Raw genomic sequence first — 24,467 nt, 5'->3', positions numbered from 1 at the left:
AGATGCACACAGATTAATGGAAATTAAAGCAAGTGAGAGGGACAGGATTTACTCCAATAACCACAGTGAATAAAGGGGAAAGGAATGGGGCGTGTGTGCCACACCCACTGCACATTATTCCCACAACTCATGAGATGGGCGTCATGGCTCCCAATTCACACATATGAGAGCCAAAACTTGGGCTCAAGTAGCCCAAATAGCAGCTGTTCAAGTAGCAACAGTCAATGGCATGATTCCAATCCAGGGATCTCCACAGGTCTGTCGGTCACCAGAGCCAAGGACCTCCCCAAGTACCCTGCTGCAGTTCAGCAGGTCACCTGGTAACTGAAGACAATTAGACTTTGGGAGGTGGGGACTGGGGGACAAACTGGACTAAGTCCGACCAGTACCCAGCAGGATGACTGGGCTACTTGTCACATCTAGGGTACGTTCTGACTGCTCTGTGCCTGTGTTGATTCAGTGTCCAAGTGCTTTTTAAGATACCCCTGAGTCACTGAGAACTATCCCTTAAACCAGCTGCAGGATGGAGAGAATGCAGGACAAATGCCCTCAGACTGCAGTGTACGCTGTGGCCAGATGAACTTTGACCCACTGGCACAGAGCTTGTGTGACTAGTGGTTCATACAGGGCCACTCGCTGCCGTGGACTCAGACTGCAAGATGGTTTGCAGGGGTGCACTGAGTTTACCCTGAGGGATGGGCAGCCCATGGCCTGTGTCTCTGCAGTTACTTAGCATAACCAGCTCACCACCATCACAAACCCATGGGCTCCCGTCCCACAAGGACTCCATGGATGACAAGACCTGGATTTGAATTTGTTGAAATAAATGCATTCTTGCGTTGGTATTTGCAACATCCTTGTTTTTACTCTAGCTACTCAGGTGATGACATCCAGTCTTCCTGGGTGAGGGCTCCCGTCATTGATGAACTCAGGTCCTTATTGGCCACATTTGACTCTGGCTGCACTCACTGGCTATTTTGAGTAACGTGCATCCAGTCCCGGTCCTGGGCTTGGGCCTTGGGACCAGACTTCATCCCCACTGACCTCCCAGAGGACCTCTGACTCTCAGAGTCACACATGGAAGGGGGTGGAGTAGGAAGAGTCTGAAAGTGGTTAAGATTCCACTCCATGGCCCTTCTGATCGCTGGCCAGAGCAGATCCCATAAAAGGCCTGGAGAGACCCAGGTTGTTCCCATTGGTTGAAGTTCCCAGAATATTTTTTTTAATGGCTTGTGTTAAATGTTTACATGGAACCAATGAACAGGTTTAATAGCAAAACACAATAAAATATTGTTGTTTAATTACTGGAGTTACAGAAAATACTAATTCCCGGTATGACAGTGTTGCTCAATCGTAAGGATGGATGACAGACATCTTTTAGTCCCTGTGGTGTGTTTCTGTGCCTGCATCAAAATTTCACTTGGAAATAAAGTCAAATGTCCAATCTGTGGTCTTTGTTGAGTGTGAGACCTGGGCCTGATGGTCCCCTAGCCCCACACCCTGCCCATTCCTCCCTCCAGGCCCTTCTTTCCCTGGGGGGAGGTGGAAGGGAGGGGCACAGAGAGGGGTGGGCATGTGCAAATGAAGTCTCTGCTGGACAGTGAGTGTGTGAGCTCCATGGCCTCCTCAAGACCCCAGTATTATGCTTGCATTCTGGGGGCCATGCAGGGCCCCACCTCCAGTACCTTCAGGGTCATCCAGGTTGGTGCCCAGACTGTCCTTCCTTTGCCTGGAAATGTTCCTGCCAGATGCTGCTTAACCAGCCTCTTCCTCTGGCTCAGTGACCATCACCTTGGTTTGCCTGGGATGGTCCTGGTTAATCCATGTTGTCCACATATAACTAGGGCTCCTGCTTGGATGAAAGATCATATGGTATCCATAGTCAGGGACATCTCAGGGCCCGATAACGGAGGACAGCTAGGAGCAGCAGGCTGGCTGGAAGCACACCAGGTGTGGGATTGCCTACCCTTGGCTCACAACCTGACCAGATCTCTCACTGGTTCACAGTCACATCAATGGTCACTGAGTCTTCATGTCCTTGCTTATAACCCCCAAAGTGCAAATGCTTCCTGGGTGCTTAGAAAAACTTTATCAAGGTCTTGCTTCTCTTCCTGAGTAATGCTTAGAAAAATATTAGAGCCACTCTGTTACCTTCTATTACTCTCTTTCACCCTGAAATCTTCATTTCTTTCCTCATTATCTTTTTGATCTCCCCCTCTTCATTTTTCCCCATGCTCTGCCAGTATCTTTGGCCTTCCTACCTGTACCTGGGTTGGGAGCAAGAGTCACCTCTGCCTGCATGTCCCCTTCCCAGGACACACACCAGAAGTCCTCTGGTGATGGGCACTCAAACCTGAAATGTAACCATATATTTGGGAACTGCAAAGACAACTCTCTACTTCCTTGATTTGCCTGGACCCAGGGGTCTCATGGAGAAAATCCTGAAACCTGCTAATTATTGGAGATTATACATGTAATGACATGTGTGGTGAACCTAGGAGAAAAATGCAAGAATGGTTAAGTCATGGAGGAAAAGTGAGGTCAGCATCTGGAGAGCAGGCCCTGCCTACCAGCAATGTACTGATGACTCCAGACACAAGGTGAGGCCACCCCAGGCAAGATGTCCTGGGAAGGATAGACTACAGGTAAACCAGGCCAAAGAGCACCACTGGGAGCAAAAGTTGATAGGGTTGTAAGATGAAGGATACTAGCTCCCAAGTCTTCCCAGAGAGAGCTAAAAGGAAAATCTTTGCTTAGTGGCTTTGGAGGCTGATAGGAAGAGAGAGAGAGAAGAAAGAACAGGAGAGGGCAGGAGGCAGCCCTCTTTGGGAACAGATACGCTGAGGGGACTCACTGGAAAAGACTCTGATGCTGGGAATGGTTGGGGGCGGGAGGAGAAGGGGACGACAGAGAATGAGATGGCTGGATGGCATCACCGACTCTGTGGACATGAGTTTGAGTGAACTCCGGGAGTTGGTGATGGACAGGGAGGCCTGGTGTGCTGTGATTCATGGGGTCGCAAAGAGTCAGACACGACTGAGCGACTGAACTGAACTGAACTGACTGCTGCTGAGGGGACATCAGAGGTTGGGAACTGCTGAGCCTAGTAACCTGAGCAGATCCCCAAGCCCTCCAAGGTGTGCCCTGAAACCTGTTCCCAGGCCTGCCAGGTGGATCTACTCTTAGATTTCCAAGGCTATGTTCAATTCACCATTCCCATTCATCTATGTCATCCCATCTTATCCTGCGGATTCCCATGGAATAGGGTATGGTGAGCCCCCTGCTTGGTTCAAGCTTCACCCAAGCATCCAGCAGACTGCCTTGGAGTTACGGAGACATGGCATTGTTGGAGTTACTAAAGCCAGAAGGAATCTAGGCCTTGATCATGTTCCTACCCCCCACCTCCCACCACAAGTCCACGCCTGGAATTATGGCACATAGTCAGGGACCAAAGCTCAGGTAAGTGTGTGCAGAATCTTCAGAGGATGACTCACTTCCTTCAGTCAATCCACTGCTCCTCAGCTCTGTGATTCTGGGCAAGTCCTATTATCCCACCAAGCCCCAGCATCCTCACCCATAAAACAGGAGAAAGAGTGGTTTAGGAGAATTCCTCTTAGAAGCAGTATATGAACAAGACCTATGAATGAAGGCATCATCATGAAAAAATACTGCACAAGGCCCTGATGACTTAGGGCAGCAAGAAACCCAACTGACCCTTGTTTACTACTCTTATGGTTTTATCTCTCTGGTAACAATGACTGCTTAGGCATAAACTCTCTCTGGATTTAATTTAAAATAAATCTTATTTATTTGTGAAAAACAAAAAAGAAAGAAAGAAAGAAAAGCATTCATTCCCTGAACTTCTTTAGGCCCTGCACAGTTTCTAGGCGGGTTCTGGCCACAACTTACTCTCCCTGTCTATAAACTTGAATTTCTGCCCGCACTGCACAGAAAATATCTGATGCAGGGAAGAGGCTAGACAGCCTTGCTTCAGAGGTTCCCTGCCTGCAGAGAAAGTATGTGGGTGATATTCCCACTGCTCTTAGGACCTTGGTCACGCTGAGAACCTTCCCCTCCCCCGACCCTCAACCTCGGAACTGATTGCAGTTCAAATCACCTCCCCCACCGCACCTGGCCCCGCCAGGCTCATAGCCTGACACACAGCACCCCCTGGAGGTGACAATGGGAGCTGCACTCATAGATACTCTAGTTCTCTTCTGCCTTCCCATCAGGCAATGTTGTTTTGGGGCAGTGAACACTTCTTGTGCGAGTGATTAACTGCTGGAGTGATTATTTATTCTGGGACTTCAGTTATAGTTTTCCTGTCATGGCACAAAACTGTGAGAATGCTCTGTTGGGAAGTAGGGATAAGGAATAAACAGAACCAGCCCTCCTTCCTTATCTAGAGAAGTACTTCTTAGAGCCTTAATTACTTAAAATAGTACCAATACTACATGAACTGTTCCATAAAATAGAAAAATTAAGAAATAGAAATGTTTTTCAACTCATTTTATAAGGTCAGCTTTACCTAGAAACCAACGCCAAATAAAAAGGACTACATATGGATATTCTTCATGAATGTGCAAAAATTCTCCAAAATTGAATTCAACAGCATACAACACAATAATACATCATGACCAATGGAGGCTTATCTCACAAACACAAGGTTGGTTAAATATTAGAAAAACAATCAGTGTAATCAACAAACCATTAGTTTGTTTAGTGTTAACAAACTAAAAAAGAAAAAAGCATGGTCATCTTAATAGATGCATCTGACAATATTTAACATTTGTTCATTATTTTTTTAATTCTTGAAATACTAGTAATATAAGAGAATTTTCCTAATCTCAATTCTCCTAAATGGATATATACCATTTTCATATACTCAGTATTGATAAGATGTCAGTTGTTCCCTCTACTGATTTATAGCTTCAACTCAATTCAAATCAATAGTCTGATTCTTAACAAAAAATTATCAGAATCTTAAACTTATATGGGTACAATGGAACTGCTGCTGCTGCTAAGTCACTTCAGTCATGTCCGACTCTGTGCGACCCCATAGAGGGCAGCCCACCAGGCTCCCCCATCCTGGGGATTCTCCAGGCAAGAACACTGGAGTGGGTTGCCATTTCCTTCTCCAGTGCGTGAAAGTGAAAAGTGAAAGTGAAGCCGTTCAGTCGTGTCTGACTCTTCACGACCCCATGGACTGCAGCCTACCAGGCTCTTCCACCCATGTGATTCTCCAGGCAAGAGTACTGGAGTAGGGTGCCATCACCTTCTCCGAATCAATGGAACTAGAATAACCAAAATAATTTTGATGAACAACAACAAAGATAAAGGGTTTACACTACATGATTTCAAGACATACAGTAAACTATAGTAACCAAGACAGTGTGGCACTAGTAAAAAAAGGCAAACAAATGCAGCAGAACAGAGAGTACAGAAATAGACCCACACATATGTGGTTAATCACTTTTTGACCTAATGCCAAGGGAATTCAACAGAACAGGAAAGATTTTTCAACAACTAGTGTTGGATCAACTGGATATCAACATGGAAAAAATAAATCTTGACCCCTTCCTCATACAATAAAATTAGCATACTCTACAAAAAAATTAATTCAAAAAGGATTATAAATGTAAAAACTTCTAGAAAATACTGAACATAAACTGCTGACCTTGGAATAAGCAAAGATCTCTTAAATATGGCACCAAGGGTAGGAATCATAAAAGAAAAAATTGATAAATTGGAATCTATCAAAAATAGGAACTTTTAATCTTCAAAAGACACCGTTAAGGTCATGAAAAGGCAGGCCACAGACTAGGAGAAAAATTTGCAACACATACATCAAGCAAAGACATTTAGAATCGCCAAAATAATTCTTACTTGATCAATAATAAGACAAAGAACAGCCCCCTTGACTTCTCTGTTACACGTGCTCACACTGTCACCACAATACTGTGAGTCTCTTCTTATCTTATTTCCCTTTTGAGGAAGCTAGGGCAAAACCAGTCAGGTCACCTAATCAGAGTCTATAGGAAAAAAGTCTATATCAGAAAGCAGTAGGGTTTGGGGATAACTCCTGACCCTTCTGCTCACATGGGTGTTGTGCAAGTGAGGGGAAGGCAGAAGCTTATAACTGCATCCCAGTTCCAAACACAGCCCTGGAGATCACCCCCAGGACTCTGTAGCCCCTGGGCCAAAAGCTGGGATGGGGTGGATGGGCAGATCCTCCTGGCTCCCACATGCTCACCTTAGCCCACTACCACCTGCTTGTATTCCCCTTATCTGGGGGCCCAGACATCCCTTCCTCTTGGAGAGTTTGGGGAATTCTGCAGACAGAATTATCCCACTGGCTTAAGGCCACATCCACAGGAAGACACATCACATCCCCACACAGGCACTAACTCAGCACTTCAGGGACTTGCCACAGACCCTGTCCTGTTTCTACATCCTTCCTGAGGCTCTGGGCCACCTGCGCAAATCAAAGCCCGGCACCAGCTCCAGGTATCCCATTCCAAGACTTCATTTTAATCAGAATTCAGGGAAACACTTTCTCCAAAGAAGTTCTTATTTCTGCTCATCATCCCCGCCTTTCTTGTCCAGAGGTTCTGCCTGCGCTCAAGCAGTGATAGAAAAGTGTCCTCAGAGGATGAGGCTGAGTTGTGATTTCCCAAGTGGAGGTGGAGCAGAGGGCTCAGCCTTCCCAGTGGGGACTAAGGAGGCCTTATTATTATAATAAATCAGTCTCACTTGATTGGCTGCTAATGGTGGAGTGATGTGACCATATGTCACTTGGGCATTAAACAAATCCTCATGAGCTAAGAATATGTTTGTTTAGCTAATTGACCTCTTTGGCCTTCATCAACCACTTGGTAAACATCCTCAGATAATGATTTCCAGAGAGCGGATTGTGGCTTTCAAGTGTGCTGAGAAGGGCCCGCAGCCCCAAGAACACCTCCTCCGGCAGCCTGCTGAGGCACATACGTGCCTGGGCCCAGGAGGGTACACTGGCGGTAACGGGGCTAAGGGAAGAGAGTGGAGCCTGGCAACTCTCCTTGGCTATGTGGACCACGCTCTGAGCCGTAATTGTCCAGACTGTTAAGTGAAGGAAATGCCCACGCGCAGAGGGATGGGGAGACAAAGCAGGGGTTCTAGGGTCTAGGCTCTGTAGTAGGCATTCTTGGAAATCTGTGATAAATCAGTCATAAGATGGACCAATGTCACTTCTATGCAAAGGAGCAGAAGTCCGGCTGTTTATTGGGTACTAATGATTTGGATACCTGTGGGGCCTGGACCTCAGAGACCCAAGTCCTCCAACTCAATTATCCTTGCAAGCAGAGGGTTGTGGGCTGGGCCCTCAACCAGGAGGGGAGTCTTCTTTAGTCAGGAGAATGGATACTTGTTATATCTCAGAGCTAACTTCTCCTGCCGTGGAATCACCAATCCCATTCCCCATGCCCTGTGATGAAGTCCAGACATTTCATTCCCGTCACGTGAAAGCTGTCATAGGGCACCATTTCAGTTCGCTGTGCAAGGGAATAACTTCAAGCTGTGAGGTAGATGGAAGCTTAGACTCAACCTCAGCATGATCTGAGTGACTATGGCCCCACTGGTTTCTTCTGGCTGCTCTCACATCCCCCTCACACCTAGGACGGTGGGCTTCTGGTAGCTACTGAACTCTGTTTATTCAGCTACAAAATAGAGAGACTATCTAACATGGAAGCCTTATCAGTAATTTAGTGCTTCCTTCTTGCCTGATGCTAAGCACCTTACACATATTTTCTCACTTAGTCTATACAATAAGTAAGACACTTCCTAAGGCCACAGAGTAGAGGGTGGCAGAACCAGATCTCCAGTGAGTTCTCCCTAATTCCAGTGGTGTGGGTCATCCAGTGTAGAGGGGAAATACTATTTACTTGCACATTAATAACTCTCTTTTGCAGGATGAAAATCATCTGCATATAAAGTATGGAGCACAGTGCCTGGCATGTGGCAGGAATTCAAATGGAAGTTATTCATGTTATTCTCCCAGAGGTGGTGCAGCCAGTTGAGACTCTCATATACCTTCTGGGTCAAACCACTTCCGCCCCTTCTCCCCAGTCCCCAGGGCTGATGAGCTTGAATTAGATAGGATTAAAGGCTTACCGGGGCTGGAAGCTACACCCCAACTCCTGCGTTTAGCCCCAGACCTTCTGTCCGCCAGCTGAGAAGGACGAGGGAGAAAGGCAGCTACACAGGGTAGTGCTGTTACTTTGCGCACGGTGTCAAGAGAGCTTTTGTGCAGGAGCCAGCCCTCCCTCTGGATCCCCATGGTGAGAAAATGGGCTCTGCTCCTGCCCATGCTGCTCTGCGGCCTGACTGGTCCTGCACACCTCTTCCAGTCAAGCCTGGTGCTGGATATGGCCCAGGTCCTCTTGGATAACTACTGCTTCCCAGAGAACCTGATGGGGATGCAGGAAGCCATCGAGCAGGCCATCAAAAGTCATGAGATTCTGTCTATCTCAGACCCTCAGACTCTGGCCCATGTGTTGACAGCTGGGCTGCAGAGCTCCTTGAATGACCCTCGCCTGGTCATCTCCTATGAGCCCAGCACCCTCGAGGCACCCCCACGAGCTCCAGCGTTCACGAACCTCACACTAGAGGAAATCATTGCAGGGCTGCAGAATGGCCTCCGCCATGAGGTTCTGGAAGGCAATGTGGGCTACCTGCGGGTGGACGACATCCCGGGCCAGGAGGTGATGAGCAAGCTGAGGAGCTTCCTGGTGGCCAACGTCTGGAGGAAGCTCATGAACACCTCAGCCTTGGTGCTGGACCTCCGGCACTGCACTGGGGGACACATCTCTGGCATCCCCTATGTCGTCTCCTACCTGCACCCGGGGAACACAATCTTGCATGTGGACACCATCTATGACCGCCCTTCCAATACGACCACTGAGATCTGGACCCTGCCTGAAGCCCTGGGAGAGAAGTACAGTGCCGATAAGGATGTGGTGGTCCTCACCAGCAGCCGCACAGGGGGCGTGGCTGAGGACATTGCTTACATCCTCAAACAGATGCGCAGGGCCATCGTGGTGGGTGAGCGGACTGTTGGGGGGGCTCTGGACCTCCAGAAGTTGAGGATAGGCCAGTCTGACTTCTTCCTCACTGTGCCTGTGTCCAGATCCCTGGGACCCCTGGGTGAGGGCAGCCAGACATGGGAGGGCAGCGGTGTGCTGCCTTGTGTGGGGACACCAGCCGAGCAGGCCCTGGAGAAAGCCCTGGCCATTCTCATGCTGCGCCGTGCCCTGCCAGGAGTCATTCAACGCCTTCAGGAGGCCCTGCGCGAATACTACACACTGGTGGACCGTGTACCCGCGCTGCTGCACCACCTGGCCAACATGGACCTGTCCTCAGTGGTCTCCGAGGAGGATCTGGTCACTAAACTCAACGCTGGCCTGCAGGCTGTGTCTGAGGACCCCAGACTCCAGGTGCAGGTGGTCAGATCCAAAGAAGCCTCTTCTGGACCTGAGGAGGAAGCTGAAGAACTGCCAGAGATGGTCCCCGAAGTGCCCGAGGACGAGGCTGTTCGGCGGGCTCTGGTGGACTCTGTGTTCCAGGTGTCTGTGCTGCCAGGCAACGTGGGCTACCTGCGCTTCGACAGTTTTGCTGATGCCTCTGTCCTGGAGGTGCTGGGCCCATACATCCTGCGCCAGGTGTGGGAGCCCCTGCAGGACACGGAGCACCTCATCATGGACCTGCGGCAGAACCCCGGGGGGCCATCCTCCGCTGTGCCCCTGCTGCTCTCCTACTTCCAGAACGCTGACACCAGCCCCGTGCGCCTCTTCACCACCTACGACCGGCGCACCAACGTCACACAGGAGCACTTCAGCCAGACGGAGCTGCTGGGCCAGCCGTACGGCACGCAGCGCGGCGTGTACCTGCTCACCAGCCACCGCACCGCCACCGCGGCCGAGGAGCTGGCCTTCCTCATGCAGTCGCTGGGCTGGGCCACGCTGGTGGGCGAGATCACCGCGGGCAGCCTGCTGCACACGCACACAGTCTCCCTGCTGGAGACGCCCAAGGGTGGCCTGGCACTCACGGTGCCCGTGCTCACCTTCATCGACAACCATGGCGAGTGCTGGCTGGGGGGCGGTGTGGTCCCTGATGCCATCGTGCTGGCCGAGGAAGCCCTAGACAGAGCCCAGGAGGTGCTGGAGTTCCACCGAAGCTTGGGGGAGTTGGTGGAGGGCACAGGGCGCCTGCTGGAGGCCCACTACGCTCGGCCAGAGGTTGTGGGGCATATGGGTGCCCTGCTGCGAGCCAAGCTGAACCAGGGGGCCTACCGCACAGCGGTGGACCTGGAGTCGCTGGCTTCCCAGCTTACGGCCGACCTGCAGGAGATGTCTGGGGACCACCGTCTGCTGGTGTTCCATAGCCCCGGCGAAATGGTGGCTGAGGAGGTGCCCCCACCACCTCCTGTGGTCCCCTCCCCGGAGGAGCTCTCCTATCTCATCGAGGCCCTGTTCAAGACTGAGGTGCTGCCCGGCCAGCTGGGCTACCTGCGTTTCGATGCCATGGCTGAGCTGGAGACGGTGAAGGCCATCGGGCCACAGCTGGTGCAGCTGGTGTGGCAGAAGCTGGTCGACACGGCCGCACTGGTGGTTGACCTGCGCTACAACCCTGGCAGCTACTCCTCAGCTGTGCCGCTGCTCTGTTCCTACTTCTTCGAGGCAGAGCCCCGCCAGCACCTCTACTCTGTCTTTGACAGGGCCACATCACGGATCACAGAGGTATGGACCCTGCCCCACGTCACAGGCCAGCGCTACGGCTCCCACAAGGACCTCTACGTTCTACTGAGCCACACCAGCGGTTCAGCAGCTGAGGCTTTCGCTCACACCATGCAGGATCTGCAGCGAGCCACCATCATCGGGGAGCCCACGGCTGGAGGGGCACTCTCTGTGGGCATCTACCAGGTGGGCAGCAGTCCCTTATATGCCTCCATGCCCACGCAGATGGCCATGAGCGCCAGCACCGGCGAGGCCTGGGATCTGGCTGGGGTGGAGCCGGACATCACTGTGCCCATGAGCGTGGCCCTCTCCACAGCCCGGGACATAGTGACACTGCGTGCCAAGGTGCCCACTGTGCTGCAGACAGCTGGGAAGCTCGTAGCAGATAACTATGCCTCCCCTGAGCTGGGAGTCAAGATGGCAGCCAAACTGAGTGGTCTGCAGAGCCGCTATGCCAGGGTGACCTCAGAAGCCGCCCTCGCCGAGATGCTGCAGGCTGACCTGCAGATGCTATCTGGGGACCCACACCTGAAGACAGCCCATATCCCTGAGGATGCCAAAGACCGCATTCCTGGAATTGTACCCATGCAGGTGAGTCACAAGGGGGAGTTGGTCCCGCGTGGTCCCACGAGGAAATCAGTCAACTGTCCACACATCCAGGGCTCTGTGCAGGGTTCAAGGCAATGGCTTCCAGACTTATTTTCATGTTAAAGTTTCACCAGTCAAATCTTTTCCTCTCTCTGACCCTGTCCTCCACTCCTCGTGCCCATGAGGTCCCTGAGCACCTCTGTAGAACATCAGTACCCACAGAAGCTCAGGTTGAAAAACCTTAGTACAGAAGGAGCTTCACTCTTGTCTGGGTAGAAGGCAAGAGTTTGCAGAACTTCTCTTTGTTGGTGTTAGAGAAAGAGATTGCTAAGTCACATGAGGTCCCCATGAGTTCCTCTCCTAGAAATGTGGGGCTTGTGTCCATCCATGTCACCTGTCTGCCTTGGGGGAATTGCAGTTTTTGTGAATGAGTTGGGGGATGGAGACAGGGAATCGGGCAGTTGTCCTGGCCTCACATTTGCCTTGGAGCTAGAACATGGAGCCTGGGGACAGGCCCAGGGGTGCTGGCGCCCAGCCTAGACAACTCCCGAGGTGAGGCTGCCTTGGTGGGGCACTGACTGCCTTCTCCCCTCCCCCAGTGCCAAATACTGTCTCCCAAAGGTGTCATGCTGGGTGAGTGTGCACCTAGATACAAGGACCAGCAGGATGGGAAATTCTGAGCGAAGCTGTGTGGTCAAAATATTTGAAGTCAGCATTGCAGATGTGGGTAAATCAAGGCTAAGGAGGTTTGCTGCAAGGTGGATGGGGGAAAAATTCTGCAGATCAGGGGCCAAAATACGCTGCAGGACTCAGCAAGCTCTCCTGTCAGCAAAGAGCTCCATCAAAACAGCTTTACAACACCTCTCCCCAGCGTTTATCATCTACTATTTCACTGGATGGCCACAACACTTAAGCAGGGAGCATTTGTCCTGGTTCCTTTGAAGGCAAGACCTGAGACAGGGGCTTGCGTGTGGGCAGTTGATGTGGGAGATGGTTGCTGAAGCCAGAGTGAGGGAGAAGGGTGATTTGGATGGAAAGGGTGAGTCCGTTATTGAAGCTGTTGTTTCTGAAGATTCCAATAGCACCCTGACAAGTGTGAGGAGTGCCTCCTGGAGCTGTCCCTCTGCAGATGGGACTCAGTAGTTCCATCCTCTGTTAGCTGAAAGTCACCCCCAAACATGAACTCGCTCAGGCTCTGGAGCAGCTTGGAGAAGATCCTGAAGTAGAAAAAGACAAGGGTCTGCCAGAGGCAGGACCTTGTCAGCTGTGGCTGAAATTAGAGGGCTGAGGGCACTGAAAGCATCTACTAGTGAATTGTTATCTCATTTGACCAAAAGGGGAACTGAGGCTTGGAGGAGTACACAGGAGAGTGGCCTGTAGCCAAAGAACTTGTGACTGAGGTCAGCTCAAGGTCTGGAAGGCAGGTGTCCTGAAGTCAGCAGGGGTGTTCCTGGGTTGGAGTCACCTTGTATGGATTCAGATCCTGGCTCTACCACTTACTGGCTGTATGACCCTGAGCAAGTTACTTAATCACTTTGTGCTTTGGTGTTTTTTTTTCATTTATTTTTTTATTTATAAAATTTAATAAGTGGTACAAAACATAATGCCATAAATATCAACAGTTAAAATATCACCAAATGAAAAAAATACTATAGAATACACAGTTGCAAAAAGCTACGTTAAGTTATTTTACAATTGCCTCAAGCTGCAAAAAGAAAAAAAAAAAACCCAATGCCCTACCTAAGTCATCCCTCTCTCAAAATAATGCCATTTATATCACAAACCACGAACTCCCCATCAAAAGACGGGAACTGCCCTTGTTAATTCATATATATATATACATATATATATATATATATATATATATATATATATATATGACTGTATCACCCTGCTACACACCCAAAACAAACACAACACCATAAATAAAACATAGCACAATATAAAATAAAAATAAGTAACAGATCTTTGGGGCTTTACACTGAGCTAGAGTTCCTATCAGAGGGGTAACAGCACCACAGCCGCACTGGATCCTCATGAAGGAGGCACACGAATGACTGGGTTACAAGAGTTACAGGAATGAGAGCTGCTCACCTCCCAGAAACTACAGCTCACAGAAAACCAACAAAGGCATGAGATACAGACCTTCATGTATGAATGTGTAAAACTCAAGAAAGTCCGCATCACTCCTACAACATGTCGAAAGTGCCTCAAAATTCACACAATACTAACTTTCTCATGGTTCTGGTTAAATTTCATATACCGGTTTATAACAAATGGCAAAATCTGTAACTCTGTTCAAAGTTTTAAAAGATTACTTAAGAATAATTTCTTGTATTTCTATGCCACCTTTATAGTTCTGGTTTCTCATTTCTTAATTAGTAAATTCAGCGTGCAAGTTCTATCCCAGGCTAATTTATACACTTCCAGAAGAAACGGCCTCTTAAATCCACAGAGTGTTGAGGTGGGGAGCCCCCAACCATGTCAAATTCGTTTCACATATGATAATATACATGTTTCAATCCATTCTCCCAAATCATCCCACCCTCTCCCTCTCCCACAGAGTCCAAAAGACTGCTCCACACATCCAAGTCTCTGTTGTTGTCTCGTATACAGGGTTATCGTTATCCTCTTGCTATATTCCATATATATGTGTTAATATACTGTATTGGTGTTTTAGTTTCTGGCTTACTTCGCTTTGTATAATAGGCTCCAGTTTCGTCCACTTCATTAGAACTAATTCAAATGTATTCTTTTTAATCGCTGAGTAGTACTCCATTGTGTAAATGTACCATAGCTTTCTTATCCATTTGTCTGCAGATGGACATCTAGGTTGCTTCCATGTCCTGGCTATTATAAACAGTGCTTCGATGAACATTGGGGAACATGTGTCTCTTTCAATTCTGGTTTCCTCAGTGTGTATGCCCAGGAGTGGGATTGCTGGGTCATATGGCAGTTCTATTTCCAGTTTTTTAAGGAATCTCCACACTGTTCTCCATAGTGACTGTACTAGTTTGCATTCCCACCAACAGTGTAAGAGGGTTCCCTTTTCTCCACACCCTCTCCAGCATTTATTGCTTGTAGACATTTGGATAGCAGCCATTCTGACTGGTGGTTTTAATTTGCATTTGTTTACCCCATTGTGGTTTTAATTTGCATTTCTCTAATTATGAGTGATGTTGAGCATCTTTTTACGTGTTTGTTAGCCATCTTTATGTCTTCTTTGGAGAAATGTCTGTTTAGTTCTTTAGCCCATTTTTTGATTGGGTCGTTTATTTTTCTGGAATTGAGTGCAGGAGCTGCTTGTATATTTTGGAGATTAATCCTTTATCAGTTGCTTCATTTGCTATTATTTTCTCCCATTCTGAAGGCTGTCTTTTCACCTAGCTTATAGTTTCTTTTGCTGTTCAGAAGCTTTTGATTTTAATTAGGTCCCATTTGTTTATTTTTGCTTTTATTTCCAATATTCTGGGAGGTGGGTCATGGAGGATCCTGCTGTGACTTATGTCGGAGAGTGTTTTGCCTATGTTCTCCTCTAAGAGTTTTATAGTTTCTGGTCTTACATTTAGATCTTTAATCCATTTTGAGTTTATTTTTGTGTATGGTGTTCGGGAGTGTTCTAGCTTCATTCTTTTACAAGTGGTTGACCAGTTTTCCCAGCACCACTTGTTAAAGAGATTGTCTTTTCTCCACTGAATAGTCTTGCCTCCCTTGTCAAAGATAAGGTGTCCATAGGTGCATGGATTTATCTCTGGGCTTTCTATTTTGTTCCATTGATCTATATTTCTGTCTTTATGCCAGTACCATACTGTCTTGATGACTGTGGCTTTGTAGTAGAGCCTGAAGTCTGGCAGGTTGATTCCCCCAGTTCCATTCTTCTTTCTCAAGATTGCTTTGGCTATTCGAGGCTTTTTGTATTTCCATACAAATTGTGAAATTATTTGTTCTAGCTCTGTGAAAAACACTGCTGGTAGCTTGATAGGGATTGCATTGAACTTATAAATTACTTTAGGTAATGTATTCATTTTCACAATATTTATTCTTCCAATCCATGAACATGGTATGTTTCTCCATCTATTAGTGTCCTCTCTGATTTCTTTCACCAATGTTTTATAGTTTTCTATATATAGGTCTTTTGTTTCTTTAGGTAGATATATTCCTATGTATTTTATTCTTTTCGTTGCAACAGTGAATGGAATAGTTTCCTTAATTTCTCTTTCTATTTTCTCATTATTAGTGTATAGGAATGCAAGGGATTTCTGTGTGTTGATTTTATATCCTGCAACTTTACTATATTCATTGATTAGCTCTAGTAATTTTCTGGTAGAGTCTTTAGGGTTTTCTGTGTAGAGGATCATGTCATCTGCAAACAGTGAGAGTTTTACCTCTTCTTTTCCTATTTGAATTCCTTTTATGTCTTTTTCTGCTCTGATTGCTGTGGCCAAAACTTCCAAAACTATGTTGAATAGTAATGGTGAGAGTGGGCACCCTTGTCTTGTTCCTGACTTTAGGGGAAACACTTTCAATTTTTCACCATTGAGGATAATGTTTGCTGTGGGTTTGTCATATATAGCTTTTATTACGTTGAGGAATGTTCCTTCTATTCTCACCTTCTGGAGGGTTTTGATCATAAATGGATGTTGAATTTTGTCAAAGGTTTTCTCTGCATCTATTGAAATGATCATATGGTTTTTATTTTTCAATTTGTTAATATGGTGTATTACATTGATTGATTTGTGGATATTGAAGAATCCTTGCATTCCTGGGATAAAGCCCACTTGGTCATGATGTATGATCTTTTTAATGTGTTGTTGGATTCTGATTGCTAGAATTTTGTTAAGGATTTTTGCATCTATGTTCATCAGTGATACTGGCCTGTAGTTCTCTTTTTTTGTGGCATCTTTGTCAGGTTTTGGTATTAGGGTGATGGTGGCCTCATAGAATGAGTTAGAAAGTTTACCTTCCTCTGAAATTTTCTGGAAGAGTTTGAGTAAGATAGGTGTTAGCTCTTCTCTAAATTTTTGGTAGAATTCAGCTGTGAAGCCATCTGGACCTGGGCTTTTGCTTACTGGAAGATTTCTGATTACATTTTCAATATCCATGCTTGTGATGGGTCTGTTAAGATTTTCTATATCTTCCTGGTTCAGTTTTGAAAAGTTGTACTTTTCTAAGAATTTGTCCATTTCTTGCAAGTTGTCCATTTTATTGGCATATAATTGCTGATAATAGTCTCTTATGATTCTTTGTATTTCTGTATTGTCTGTTGTGATCTCTCCCTTTTCATTTCTAATTTTATTGATTTGGTTTTTCTCCCTTTGTTTCTTGATGAGTCTGGCTAGTGGTTTGTCAATTTTATTTACCCTCTCAAAGAACTAGCTTTTGGCTTTATTGATTTTTGCTATGGTCTCTTTTGTTTCTTTTTTATTTATTTCTGCCCTAATTTTTAAAATCTCTTTCCTTCTACTAACCCTAGGGTTCTTCATTTCTTCCTTTTCTAGTTGCTTTAGGTGTAGAGTTAGGTTATTTAGTTGGCTCTTTTCTTGTTTCTTGAGGTATGCTTATATTGCTATGAACCTTCCCCTTAGCACTGCTTTTACAGTGTCCCACAGGTTTTGGGTTGTTGTGTTTTCATTTTCATTCATTTCTATGCATATTTTGATTTCCCTTTTGATTTCTTCAATGATTTGTTCGTTATTCAGCAGTGTGTTGTTCAGTCTCCATATGTTGGAATTTTTAATAGTTTTTCTCCTGTAATTGAGATCCAGTCTTACTGCATTGTGGTCAGAAAAGATGCTTGGAATGATTTCAATTTTTTTGAATTTTCCAAGACTAGATTTATGGCCCAGGATGTGATCTATCCTTGAGAAGGGTCCATGTGCACTTGAGAAGAAGGTGAAATTAATTGTTTTGGGGTGAAATGTCCTAAAGATATCTATTAGGTCTAACTGGTCTATTGTATCATTTAACTTTTGTGTTTCCTTGTTAATTTTCTGTTTAGTTGGTCTATCCATAGGTGGGAGTGGGGTATTAAAGTCTCCCACTATTATTGTGTTATTGATTTCCCCTTTCATACTGTTAGCATTTGTCTTACATATTGTGGTGATCCTATGTTGGGTGCATAAATATTTATAATTGTGATATCTTCTTCTTGGATTGATCCTTTGATCATTATGTAGTGTCCTTCATTGTCTCTTTTCACAACCTTTGTCTTAAAGTCTATTTTATCTGATACGAGTATTGCTACTCCTGCTTTCTTTTGGTCTCTGTTTGCATGGAATATCTTTTTCCAGCCCTTCACTTTCAGTCTGTATGTGTCCCTCGTTTTGAGGTGGGTCTCTTGTAGACAACATATATAGGGGTCTTGTTTTTGTATCCTTTCAGCCAGCCTTTGTCTTTTGGTTGTGGCATTCAACCCATTTACATTTAAGGTAATTATTGATAAGTATGATCCTGTTGCCGTTTTCTTTATTGTTTTGGGTTTGAGTTTATACTCTCATTCTGTGTTTCCTGTCTAGAGAAGATCCTTTAGCATTTGTTGGAGAGCTGGTTTGGTAATGCTGAATTCTCTCAGCTTTTGCCTGTCTGTAAAGCTTTTGATTTCGCCTTCATATTTGAATGAGATCCTTGCTGGGTACAGTAATCTGGGCTGTAGGTTATTTTCTTTCATCACTTTAAGTATGCCCTGACATTCCCTCCTGGCCTGAAGAGTTTCTATTGAAAGGTCAGCTGTTATCCTTATGGGGATTCCCTTTGTGTGTTATTTGTTGTTTTTCCCTTGCTGCTTTTAATATTTGTTCTTTATGTTTGATCTTTGTTAATTTGATTAATATGTGTCTTGGGGTATTTCGCCTTGGGTTTATCCTATTTGGGACTCTCTGGGATTTTTGGACTTGGGTGATTATTTCCTTCCCCATTTTAGGGAAATTTTCAACTATTATCTCCTCAAGTATTTTCTCATGGTCTTTCTTCTTGTCTTCTTCTTTTGGGACTCCTTTGATTCGGATATTGGGGTGTTTAAAATTGTCCCAGAGGTCTCTGAGATTGTCCTCATTTCTTTTAATTCGTTTTTCTATTTTCCTCTCTGCTTCATTTATTACTACCATTGGTTTGTTTTTTTTTTCATTTAAAAGATGAGGATAATAGTGTCTTCTCTACAGTGACTTCTACAATGTGCTTAGCCCAGGTCCAGATCCCTGGTAAAGACTCAAGAGCCCTGTAGTTCATGTCTTCTCTCCCTCAGGGAGGGAAGGACGATGAACTCAGAGATAAAAAGTATCTGGGGAGCTCAGGGGAGTCAGAGTGGAGACTATGCCTGGGCCTCTCAACTCAGATGCCAGGTTGAGGAGTTGGCCCCCATGAGCATTCCCTGGAGGGAGGCTGCTGATCACACATGGGATTCACATCCCAGGCCCACTACCCATTTAACTTTCCAGGTACCATCAGGAAAGGCCCTAGTACCTACTACTTCCTTACAAAATGTTACCTCCCTTCCCGTGCCATCAATATTTCTCATGATGTAAAGGAACTCCATGGCACCCCTTTCAAATCTGAGCTTTCACTGTATCTGGCAGAAATGACAGGGAGTAGATGCTGGGCAGGGCTTGGTAGAACAGGGAACCACACCTATGGAAGAGTTGGACGTGGACTTTCTTCTTTAGCAGAGGTGGTTGTCCATTTATTTAAGTACCATGATCAGTAATGAAATAAAGTAATCAAAACCCTAAAAAACAAGTGAGCTTTCAAATCTCTCATTTCCTGACATGGAGCTGACTTCCCACTCTTTCAGATCCCTTCCCCTGAAGTCTTTGAAGACCTGATCAAGTTCTCCTTCCACACTAACGTGCTGGAGGGCAATGTTGGCTACCTGAGGTTTGATATGTTTGGGGACTGTGAGCTGCTCACCCAGGTCTCCGAGCTGCTGGTGGAGCACGTCTGGAAGAAGATTGTACACACGGATTCTCTGATTGTCGACATGAGGTCAGTGGGCCTGGGCAGCTGCTTTAGACGTCAAAGCCATGAGCATGGTAGGGAAGAAAGGATGCTGGGACACAGGACAGGACCAAGGGGGAACACCTGGCTGTCAGGGCTCTGGCTAGTTAGCCTGGGATTCTGGCTTAATTGGCCAGATAGGGCCCCACTACTGGTAGTTTTATAAGCTCAGATGGCCTCAATGTGCATTCTAGGGTGAGAAGCACTGGGCTAGTCCGGTGGTCCCCAAATGTCCCTGGTCATAGGATTAAGTGAGGAGAAAGGGGAAGGGTGACCTTAAAAACACTGATTTCAGGGTCCTTCTGAATCCAAATCCCTGCGAATCCAAAGCCCCAGGGATGAGACCCAGTGACTACTATATTTGACAAGCATCATCCAAGTGACTGATGATCAGCCACGTTTGGGAGAGCTAGGCCTCCACCTATGCTTGTGTCTCATATCTTACAAAATCAGCGCAGAACAACCCTGGTCATGAGAATCATAAAGCCAATGGCCCAGTCAGAATTTTACAGTTCAGCCAATATTGTTGCAAAAAGAACTCTTTACATCACAAAATGATTGCTGAGGGAATTCTTTCAACTAGATCTCACATCTGCTTCTGTGAAGGTATGCCTCATGCAAGCTGAGTTTCCTTCCTAGAGCTGGGGGAGGGGAGTTAGGAGGGTAATGGGTAGAAGAACGTCCTTGTGTAGTGGCCAGCCCTCTCCTCACTCCCAGGACCATCAGTGGACTTGCTTTGGGCACCTTCCACGGGCACTGGGAGGAGGGAAGCCTGCTCCCGGGGAAATGGACACTGCCCTCATCCCCAGCTGCTGGCTTGACTAAGAGAGAACTCTGGTTGATGGCTTGCAATACGCTTGTGATTCTTAATTGTCCCTAGGTGGCGCTGGATCACAGAGGTGGGTTCCCCTCCCTGGAAGATAAACCCACCTCCCAGGGCTTTGGTTTGGGTATGTCAGAACTTACTTGTGGCAGCTCTAATGACATTATTCTTCAAACGCTCTATTGAACATCCAAATGACCCTCATGCTAAATCTCTTTCTGCTTAACTGTATTTGTTGTTCAGTCACTTAGTCGTATCTGACTCTTTGCCACCCCATAGAGTGCAGCACGCCAGGCCTCCCGTCCTTCATTAGCTTAACAGTATAGTCCACATTTTTTTTTTTTTTTACAGAGGAGACCCAGCCCACAGGTGTGCTTTGCTTAAAGATCCTTCCAAATCACAGTTTGGAGGTTCAGATGCTGAAGTCATGGGCCCTGAGCCCATCCAGGCCATTCTAGACCATCAACCAGAAGAGACTGCTAATACACTGCCAACCCAGTTGTTGGCATTCCTTGTTGGACTCCTTGCTTCAGATAAGGAGACAGGGGCCAGAGAATTCACACAATGAGACATATACAAATGGCCTGGAATGATCACAGGCTCCCTTATACCCAGTGCAGTCCCACAGCTCTGAACACTCCACCAATCAAGGATAGGCTCCACCACACTAAGTGCCATGTTAGGACATCTCAACTAAGATGCCTAGTGGGTACTGTGAAATTGACAAGCATGAAACTGGGAAGATAGTGTTCTTAAAATGCGCGCCACTCACAGGCAGCGTGAGTTCAGGGTAGCAGTCCATGGTCAGTAAGCTGAGGAAATTTATCAACAAGTTCCAAGCTGCAGGACTTGTCAGAGCCTTTAAATAACATACAATATGTATCACATAATCTGTTAATGTATGAACAGAAAGAATGGGTCTGTTATGTAGTATTTTTTTTTTTAAATGAATTTGACCACAAAGTCTCTTGTTCTCAAGAATCTTATACTCTGGGAAATGCCAACCAAAGAATTCTGTGAGGCAAGGAAAGGGCACCACGCTTAGGCTGCCTGGAGTTAGGAACCCTCTGCAGGCGCGGCTTTGGGCCCTGGGGCGCCGCGCTCCCCTATGGGTCCACCCCTCAGCGGCTGCGTTTCCTGTCCGCAGGTTCAACATTGGGGGCCCCACCTCCTCCATCTCTGCCCTGTGCTCCTACTTTTTCGACGAAGGCCCACCTATTCTGCTGGACAAAATCTACAACCGGCCCAACGACTCTGTCAGCGAGCTCTGGACCCTTACTCAGCTTGAAGGTGCGTGCAGAAGGCTTTCCTTCCTATTATTCTAGAAGTTCCTCAGAAATCAAGGAAAGACAGCTTGGGTTCAGGCAAAAGTAATTGTAGCTAGAATATAAAACCACTGTCCTATGCTATGTACTCTGTACATGAGACCTTCAATTCCTGCAAAACATTTCCCATTATGCCCATAGTCTAGATGAGAAAAAATGAGTTCTAACTAAGTCAGATATCTTGTATAAGGTCACTCAGCTAATGATAGTTCCAAAATTTGAACACTAGTTTGTCTAAAACCAAAATGTCTGCCATTCTTGCCATGCAACCATCAGTCTGCAAGACAAATGTAGAGCTAGAAGGATCCCCTGCCCATAACCAAATCCCAATGGGTTTCCAGTGGTTTTCCGCCTTATCTGAACTCTCAGCAGCTGTCCAGCACATCTGCCTAAAGAAAGTTCATAACTCTAATGAACCTTCTGTTACCTGCCCTGGGCCCAGAGCAGTGGCTGGAGGAGGCAGTACAGGCCCTACGCTTTACAGAACCACAGGTCTCCCACTTGCATCCCAGGGGATAGCCTGGCTCTGTCTCCCTTGCTTAGCTTGCAAAACCAAGGAACCTGGATGCCCATCTGACAGGAAGGGGCTGGGAAACCAATGGAGGTTGTGCATCTAATCAGAAAAGCACTCTGCAATTTTCATTTGTGCATTTTCTTATCACACAAGCATTTGGGGGCAATCTTCCAAGATATACATTCAATAATATTACAAAATGTAAATAAAAATCAGGACCAGATGAATTCTCAATTTAAATAGATATTCAAGACTGGAAGTTAAAACCAGATCTGCAGACCATGGAGCCTAGGAATGGCCATGTCCAATATGGGAGCCACATGCCACGCATGGATTGGAATATGTAAAGTGTTAAGTGCACACGAGATTTTGAAGACTTTTTATGAAAAAAGAGATGTAAAATATCTCAATAATTTTATTGTCGAAAAATTTTGAGAGGAGCACATTTTGGATTCATGAAGTTAGGTAAAACAGTATTAAAATTCATTTTATCAATTTCCTTTTGCTTGTTTAATGTGGTTTCTAGAAAACTTGAAATGACATCGGTGGCTTGCATTTAGGCTCGTGTTGCATTCCTATTGGACATCACTGTCCTAGAGGTTCTCATCATTAAATCACAAACTTGGCTCTTCTGGGGGTCCAGAGTGAAAAGAGAGTCTGGTCAGGTTAGCCCTTCTCTCAGGTAAGTCAGTCAAGCTTTTTCCCATCACTTGGTGAAAAAAACTCTCAAGCACTTGCATGCTCAGGATCAGGCACACATCCTTATCCTCATTTTATAGATGCAGAAACTAGGGCTTGGAAAGGTGGAGTGAATGGCATGCAGACATGAGGATACAGAACAAACCCTCCTCTCTCTGAGTCTAAGCAGTCGGGAGAAGACCAGTGGCCAGCATGGGGATTTGACCCCCTATTTTGAAGGGTTTTGTATCTTGCAGGTGAACGCTATGGCTCCAAGAAGAGTATGGTCATTCTGACCAGCAGTTTGACTGCCGGCGCTGCAGAGGAATTCACCTACATCATGAAAAGGCTGGGCCGAGCACTGGTCATCGGGGAGGTGACCAGTGGGGGCTGCCAGCCACCGCAAACCTACCACGTGGACGACACTGACCTGTACATCACCATCCCCACCGCCCGCTCAGTGGGGGCTGCAGACGGCAGCTCATGGGAAGGGGTGGGTGTGATACCTGACGTGGCTGTTCCTGCAGATGCCGCCCTTGCCAGAGCCAAGGAGATGCTCCAGCACAGTCTGCTAAGGGCGAGGCGCAGCCCACGCCTGCATGGCCGCCGCAAGGGCCACCATAGGCAGAGCCAGGGAAGGGCGGGATCTCTGGGCCGCAACCAAGGGACAGTCAGGCATGAGGTCCTGACTGAGGCCCCCAATGGGCAGAAAAGGGACCTGCTGCACTCTGGCTAGGCTTAGAATCGCAGCTACCCTTGGAGCTCACACATTTGGTCTCTTCCCAACTGCCAGCATCCTTTCTGTTGGAACACCCAGGGACAGGAAGTTCTTCCCATTTGAAGTCAATCCCCTCCAGGGAAGTGAGGTCCAAATCTATCCCTACCCATGCTTCTTAATCACCAACCCCTGGACCTCATGCTGTCAACTAGAGCATCTCAGTCCAATCGCATCATAATGTGAGCCACAGATGCTAGGCACGTGTACATTTTCTGGTAGACACGTTTAAGAAAAGTATAAAGAAACAGGTAAAATTAATTTAAATAGTGTGCTTTAACTCACTATATTCACAGTAATATCATTTCAATGTATACTCAATATACACCAGGTCTTTGAGATTGGGTATGTGACCCATGCTTGCAGTGCATTTCCGTCAGCACATGTCACATTAGTCCAGCTCACAGCAGCCACCTGCAGCTGGCGGCTCCCATGTGGGACAGTGCAGGCCCAGAGGTCAAAAGCCCCCACTCCCTCTCCACCCTGTCCCCATTCTGTCCTCCCTGCACCTGCATCTTCCCCGCTAGAGCACCTGTCTCCCTCTGCCCTGGGACCATGTCTGTCCCCATCATTCTACGTTGCGCTCAGGGACAGGAATGTCCTGCTCCTCTCATCTCCTCCTGCTGCCACCTGGCATGGCACCTGACACAGGCAGTGGATACACAATGAACCCACATGCCTATCAAGCTGAAAAACCACGTGTTCCTCCAGGTAGCTGCTCTCAGACACGCGAAGACAAGTTCAGGTTCACTTAGTAATCCTCTCTTCTATGCCCCAAACCCTCCCAATCCAATTGTACATGCTACGTCTATCTTTCCTTCACGTTCCTCCCATGATCACTTCTCCTGCTTCTGCCAAGGACCCAAAAGTGAGCTCTGATGCCGCGAAGCTTCCCACCATGCAGTGTTGCTGTCAGAGGGGAGAGTGGCCCTGAGTGGCAGTCTGGGGACCTGCCCAGCTCGTCCAAGTGCAGCCTGTCACTGTGCCAGCTCTGACAACCAAGCTG

General features: G+C 46.8%; 1 protein-coding gene across 1 annotated transcript; it reads left to right on the top strand.

The window, feature by feature from the left end:
• The first annotated feature begins 8,312 nt into the window (after positions 1-8,312).
• RBP3 (retinol binding protein 3) lies at positions 8,313-23,422 on the top strand. Its single transcript, XM_055424284.2, has 4 exons — positions 8,313-11,360; positions 19,144-19,334; positions 21,317-21,459; positions 22,944-23,422. Exons 1-4 carry the CDS (start codon positions 8,313-8,315, stop codon positions 23,420-23,422), a joined length of 3,861 nt encoding a protein of 1,286 aa, XP_055280259.2.
• Positions 23,423-24,467: the final 1,045 nt, after the last annotated feature.

Source organism: Moschus berezovskii, chromosome 12 (genome assembly GCF_049115385.1).
Source record: "Moschus berezovskii isolate FMDL1 chromosome 12, NW_MosBer_1.0, whole genome shotgun sequence".
In the NCBI taxonomy this organism is placed as follows: Eukaryota; Metazoa; Chordata; class Mammalia; order Artiodactyla; family Moschidae; genus Moschus; species Moschus berezovskii.
The sequence above is the reverse complement of the archived record's forward strand: the minus strand, read 5'-3'. Positions and strand labels throughout refer to the sequence as shown.